This window comes from Trachemys scripta, chromosome 6 (genome assembly GCF_013100865.1).
Source record: "Trachemys scripta elegans isolate TJP31775 chromosome 6, CAS_Tse_1.0, whole genome shotgun sequence".
Taxonomy (NCBI): domain Eukaryota; kingdom Metazoa; phylum Chordata; order Testudines; family Emydidae; genus Trachemys; species Trachemys scripta.
Window position 1 is genome coordinate 92,826,265 of NC_048303.1, and position 7,265 is coordinate 92,833,529.

At 39.1% G+C, this 7,265-nt stretch overlaps 1 protein-coding gene across 1 annotated transcript in view; it reads left to right on the forward strand.

The window, feature by feature from the left end:
* GDA (guanine deaminase) overlaps positions 1-6,905 on the forward strand; it is a 34,274-nt gene extending 27,369 nt beyond the window's left edge. The window contains exons 6-8 of the mRNA XM_034774834.1: positions 2,036-2,063; positions 4,058-4,165; positions 6,759-6,905. Of these exons, the coding sequence (XP_034630725.1) occupies positions 2,036-2,063; positions 4,058-4,165; positions 6,759-6,890 (268 nt within the window). The 3' untranslated portion in view covers positions 6,891-6,905. The remainder of the gene's footprint in view (positions 1-2,035; positions 2,064-4,057; positions 4,166-6,758) is intronic.
* The last annotated feature ends 360 nt before the right edge of the window (positions 6,906-7,265 follow it).

A 7,265-nucleotide genomic window follows, 5' to 3' on the forward strand; every position in this document is an offset into this window, starting at 1 on the left:
GGCAGTCTCAACCCCAGACTCCTGCCACATGGAGTGGGCTGGCAGCCCCGACCTGACCCTGACCCCGACCCCACCATGCTGGGCAGCCAGGAACCCAGACCCTGCCAGGCGAGCCAGCCTTGAGTACCCAGCTGAGCTGGGCCACAGCTGTGTGCTAATTGGACACGGGTTGAGAACTGCTGCATTAGATAGAGAGGACCTTCAGTTCTGGTACTTGTTTAAAACATCAGAATTATCTAAAACAGCTTTCCTGTCATGTGTTTGAGATTCAGTATCATGACTATAATAAGAATGGATGCGCTATAATTTTGGAAAAGAGGAATTCCAACTCTCATGGATAAGATAGCTGTGTCCAGCCTGGAACGTTTGCTTTTGTGTGACATGGACTTCAGCCATGAAGTGGGAGAAACTCTTCCTTTCTGTTAAAAAAAGGAAACTTTTTTGGCATGTTCAACTTAATTTTTTAAAATATGGTCACTATTTGAAAACTGCTCAGAATTTTAGAATATTAGAGGTAAATTCGTGAGCATAGTTAGGTTAGGAAGTCAAAAGAATGAAATATATTAATATTAATTAATATAAATATTATATTTATATTTAATAAATATTTTTATTTAGAAATTTTATATTAATTAATATAAATATTTATATTATATTAATTAATATTATTATTTTTATATTAATATAAATATTATATATCGCCTCCATATGTATGATATAAACAGTTCGATCTAAGTTATTTATATTATATTAATATAATTTTATATTAATTAATATAAATATTATATATCGCCTCCATATATATATGATATAAACAGTTCGATGTAAGTTATTGGAATCTATATGATAAATTATGGAACCACATAGTTCCATAATTTATCACATAGTTCCATAATTTATCATATAGATTCCAATAACTTACATCGAACTGTTTATATCATATATATGGAGGCGATATATAATACCTTGCATTTATCTTGTACCAAAGTGTGGAGAAAAAGTGGTAAGTGTGCAGGACTGGGAGGAAAGTAGGTGGGAAAGTCTGAAGTCTAGATTTAAAAAAACCCTGTATTTAAACCTGAAACTACAGTAGAGGAAACTGATTGGTTTCAGTTTTCAGTGTAAACCCCTGAACTGTCCAAGAACCTCTGTTGCCGGTGAACCTCTAGACGCCAAGGACCTTTCCTGCCCCCACCCTGCCACCCACTGGTGGGCCCCTAGGACCCTCTCATCTACAAGAACAATAGAATCTTGTCTCCCTGCATCACAGGCCATCAGAATACTCCCACATTCCAAAATGTGGGGACATGGTATGATTTGGGGGCTAGCTTTAGCTCATCTCTAATGTCTTGACCTCATTTTTTAAAAAAAAAATATTTGTAGAGCCACTTGTGCTCTACTCTTTTGTTTTGAATGGAACAAACAAGTCCACATTGTGTTTTCAAATATGTAAATATTGCATACTCTAAAACCTACATAAATGCTCCCTGGAAAATAAAAGGATACCCGTCTGGACACTTTAAGTGAATGAAGGATAGAGAGTCTATCAATTTAAATCTCAATATATGTAACTACTGTAAATGAAGCATAAAATATTGCAATGTTCTAAAAATAGGATTTTAGAAAATAGAATAGATTCTATGCTCTGATTTAAATTCATGTGCAGCCAAAATTAAGATGTCTTTTTTTAATAGAGCTGCTATAGCATATAATCATGCTTTCTGTTGATTTAGTATAACATGTATTTGGTTTCCAATGAGAACACAGAGTAATTACCACCTGTCTGGGGTTAATTACTACAAGTGATAAAACTTCTGCATATTTAGGGCCGGATTCTCAGCTGGTAAAAATTGGTATAGTTCCACTGACTTTAGTAGATCTATGCTGATTTACACTAGCTCAGAAACTGACCCTTACAGTTTTCAACTTTGTACATAAAACCGATTCACATGTGAAACACTTAATAAAACACTAAGGTAAATATTTTTCCTAGATTTCTTAATTTATAATACTGGTTACTTTTTTCCCCCTTCAGGTTTGTTAAAGAACTACTAGAAAAGAAAGTAAGTAGAATTGCTTTTTTATCAGCAGCATAACCCACATTCTGTACTGTCATGTGCTTTTTTTCCTATTTGCTGTATGAAATGGCTAAAATTCATTTCTCCTTTGTTTATATTCACTTTTGCATTCCCTTTTTTCTATGAAAATAAAATGAAGATTTGGAAGAAAAAAATCCAGTTTGAATGAATAAAATTGTTAACCCTAGTGACAAATCAGTAAAGATAGATTTAATGACTAATTAAATCCTGAATCTGTACAAACTTGTTTGGGAGCTGTGGGTTTGAGTTGGCAAATGTCAGTGTGACACAATGCATTCAATATTGTTTGGTCAGAGCACTGCAGAATACTATACTTTGAAAAATAACTTATTTTCTTTAAAACTGCTCAGCTTCCTACAAAGAACAATTCTATGGTCATAGGAAGAAATAAGCTAATAAATCATTTCACTGTTTATAAACCATGCTACGAAGAGAAATCTTTGTTTAACTCAGAAAAAAATAGTTGCCTTTTAAGGTAACGGCAGTATGGTGCCACAACTTTACACTGCAGTTAATAATCCTTTTCCACATTAGTTTTTTGGATCAGCACATTCGGTCATATGTGTGAAGAAGAGTCTAACGAAAATCTGCAGATATATTTTATGGCATTGTTACTATAGTCAAGGAATGTTACGGCTTTTCCTTGTTAAATTTCTTTTTTCAGTGGTTTCATTTGTATGACACTTGTTGCCAAGATTTCAAGCTTGATGCCTAAAGTTAGGCATCTAAATCCATATTTACTTACCTAAATAAGTGACTTGATTTTCAAACTGCATCTGGGAGCTGAGTTGAAGAGACTGCAGGCCAAAACATCTGGCAGTCTTCTCTAGTGGTGTCACATGCACAATGACAGGCTGGCACATGAGGGCCATCAGAGAGACCAGTAGTTGCCTGGCACTTGCCAGTCGGATCCCTGTGAATGTTATGTTATTTTCTATTCTGCTGGCAATCTTCAACCCAAAATGCCATGCTTAAATTGAACGGCTAATTCTACTTTGTTGAGTATAGTTATCTTAGAGGCCTAGAGTTTAAGGCCAGAAGGGATCAGTAGATCATATTATAGTCTGACCTCCTGTATTCTATAGGTCACAAATGCCTTCCTTAATATGTCTGGTCATCTCACTAATCTTCCTGTCTATGGAAGCCAGGAGCCAGATTGCAGCCAATGCACCTGCACAGGGTGGAGAAACTGGAACAAGAGGAAGGCACAGGAAGTCCAGTGCTTCCTGGAACTACCTGCAGCCTGCATCAACCCCTAATTCAAGCTGTGTCTTAAGTCCTGTCTACACGGTGATAAAAAACCTGTGGCACCAAGTCCAAGAGCCTGGGTCAGCTGACTTGCACTCGCGGGACTTAAGCTGCATGTCTAGAAATAGCAGTGTAGACATTCAGGCTCAGGCTGGAGCCCGGGCTCTGAGACCTCACGACCTGAGCCCAAACATCTGCACTACTATTTTATAGCCCCACAGCCCAAGCTTCATGAGCCTGAGTGACTGTGTGCTGGGTATTTTATTGCAGTGTGGACATACGCTTAGTGGCACAATCTGAATCATAGAAATCAGAGATGGGAAAAGCCTATTAAATTATCTAATTCACCCCTTACTGGCCAATGCATAGTTGCCTTTTGACAATGGACATGAATATATTCTTCCAGTCCAGTTAAAATCTCAGTGATTTCAGGGAAGTTGCTTATGGAAAAATCTTTATAGTCTATTAAAATGACTTATTGAAAAAACTTTGATTTTCTATTCCTGTGACAATGGTTGTAATAAAAAATCAGAAAATTGCAGTATAGAGATTCATTCATATGAGCAATGGATGCAGTAGAAAAAGAAAACAATACAAAATAAAGCCCACTCCTTTTTCATCATCATATAAGCTAGAGAGTCAGTGCACTCTTGGCCCTGATGCACAGATTCTTATTTGCAATCTCAAGTATGCAATTTGAATATTTTCAGTATCAAAAGGTACAACCCATAGTGACGCCTCGTTTTGGACCTTCCTGCACTGAGAAGTTGTTGAGTAGACTTGGTGACTTTGCGAAGGCTCGTGACATCTACGTGCAGGTAGGATTTGTGAGCTCTCTAAATACCTTTTTTCACTGGGAGAAAACTCACAGGGCAGGAAATATTAATGAGAAATCAGTTTCAAAAGCTTCACTGTTTATCTGATATTGCCTGTCATAGTTCAGGGCAACTACACCTGTATTCCCCCTCACAGCCCAGCAAGGGCACCCACACTAGACTCCCAGATCCTCATCTCACCTGTCTCAGGTGGATACGTGTGTCTCTGTCTCTCCTGACTGGGGTTTTACCAGGCTGTGCAGTTCCCTGCCTACTCTGTGAATTCCCCAGCATGTCAGATTGCCTAACCAGGCCTGCTTTGATTTCTTCTCCAAGGCTATATACAGTGTAATTCCACACAGTTAGAAGTTACCAATTGCCCTTTCTAAGCAAGCACATTTATTCTTAAGGTAAAAGCATTACAAGGAAAACATATTAAAACAATACATGAACCTGATAAGCTTACCGAAGATCACCCCCCTTCCCCAACACAGGGTCTGGCCAGTGGTCAGTTCTTCAAACCCCATCAATGGGTTTTCAGCTGTTAGCTCAGAACGAGCACACCTATAAATGTGTGAGTCACTCCTTTATACAGTTTCGGTCTTTGAGCTTGGGACCCTGGGAACAGGTAATTAGCAGACAGTCTCTCTCTCTTCAGGGCATAGCTTCACATGGCTGGGATTTTGCATAACCAGAGGCAGGGGTGGGGATTTGCATTAACTTCCCCCTAGAAATTTCCCAGGAAATCCACTTCACATGCATTTTCCAAAAGTTCATTCTTGTCTGCCACATTGTTCGGTGTAGTCCATTGATCAGTGAGGCCCTTACATACATCACCTTTGCATTTAACACAACGGACTTCAAAGATACGTAAACTTAATTCAATAAGATCTCCCAAAGATATTGCAGGAAATTGGCATATCTGTCATACTGCCCAATTCAACAAAACAATTAATTTGCATACTTAACTTTGAGCCAGTCTTTAAATTCCACTGAAGTTGCCAGCCCCCTGCACTCTCCAGGTCAGGGAGTGGGCAGAGGGGTCATAGCTGGATCAGTGTGTGCTTCAGCAACGCCAGCTGGTGCATGGTCTTTGGGGACCATAACCAGTTGTTTGTTTAATGTTGCTGCTATATGCCTGTGCTAGCTCTGGCATAGGTGAGAGCATCCTGGAGAACTATAACCAACAGCTCCTCATTTCTCCTGCACAAAACAGAGCTCAGCACAGAAAAGAATGAGCCTTTGTATTCAAAGCATCTTAATTTAACATAGTTAAAAGAGAAGTGCATCTTACTGTGTCATTAAGTAACTGCAATTTAGAATTAAAGTGCTTTTTAAAGCTTACAGCTGTGTTAAAGCTGGGAGACACTTTTTGGTTACATAGTCTTAATTAGATACTACATTCAAACTACGTTTGCATTATTTAACATTACAAGAAGGGATATTTGTAAATATTGGAAACATATGTTCAAGAGACAGTGGACGAGATTCTCAGCCACACCAGAGGAGTACACAGCAGATCAGAGGAAGACTAATGGGGGCAAAGGTGTCCTTTGTGATGCCCTGAACCTGGGTTTAGTCTGTGTTGGTCTGGCACCTCTCCCCTTATCCCACTGGTCCAAAGTGCTGCTTTAACATTTGTCAACCACCAGTGACCTGGTGCCACCTGTACTTCCAGGTGTCATTGAGGATCCAGCAGCACCCCAAATTGAAAACTTTTTAAATGAAAGGATAGGAAGGACAAATCACTTCCCCCACTTTCCCTTAACACACTATCAGTGCCTCCCTTATGTCCAAACTAAGCTTTTGCCAACTTGTCTTTATCTAAGTATTGCTCTCCACCAGGCACTAGGAAAGCAAAACTAACTAGTGGAAATGCAGCTGCTTTACCTTTCCGGAGGGAGGCTGAGAGTTCGAGTCCGGTGCTGGGATTGTGAATTTAGCCAGCTGAAAGGAGCTGGCATGGCAACCCTAAGGACGGCTCTGGTTAAAGGAATTTTGCTCCTCAACCTCCAGATAGCATAAAGATACAGTTTCTCCTTATCAGGGATTTTCATCCCCCTTTCCTCACAGTCCAAACTGATAGAAAAAGTGTTGGCCCCTGATTCCTCTTCATATGAGTGGGGAGGGCAAATAAAGTATTTGACATTGTGAAGTATTACAATGTCTCATTTGGTTTCAAAGGCCCTCTTATCTGCATGACCAGCACTTTACACTAACTAATGCTTCTTTCCTGTTCAGTGAGTTACACAATTACAGATGTTTACAATGCAAAGCATGTACTACAGAGGTTATGAATGAGATTAATACGTGCAGCATCCTGCACTATTCATAAGACCTAGACACCAAACACATACTTACCACTCTAGTATTTATCTTAACAATGCTAATACACAGGTAAGCCAGACTGGTTTCCAGCTATCTATTTGTCAGTGTTCACTGAGGCTTGGGCATGAGCTGACACCTGATCTGCCAGCATCACAGATGCAAGTCTAGTTAACTGTTAGGCCACCCAGAGTATTTGTGTGGTCAGTTTTTATTGTTTAAATCTAAATAAAAAAGTAAATACTGATTACTGTTTTTTTCCCCCTTACAGAGTCATATAAGCGAGAATGATGGAGAAATCAAACTTGTGGAGCAAATGTTTCCTAACTATAAAAATTATACTGATTTATATGATAAAACCAAGCTACTTACAAGCAAGGTAGCGTTAAGGAATATTCTATAGTATAAGTTATGAGATTTATCAATATGGACAATATACTGGTGAATCTTATTCACTGTCCTCAGGCTTGAATGAGTTGCATTGCTGTACATCCAAGGAGATGCAATGAAATCTGAGAGAAGATAATGTAAATATGATTTACTATAGGGATAGTTACTGATTACAGACAATAAAAGCTTTAAATATTCAGGTGTGCCCGAGTTCTGCTCAGCACTCTTTAGGAGAGGACAAAGGTAAAGACAATTTGTGCTCCCAATCTGGTTTGTAATGGCCCCCTAGAGAAGTTGGGTGGGGAAAGGACAGGAGCAGATGGTTTAGAACTGACTATGCAGCCTCTGGGGATTTCCCCAGATAAATCTCCAGCTACCCTGCTATTGT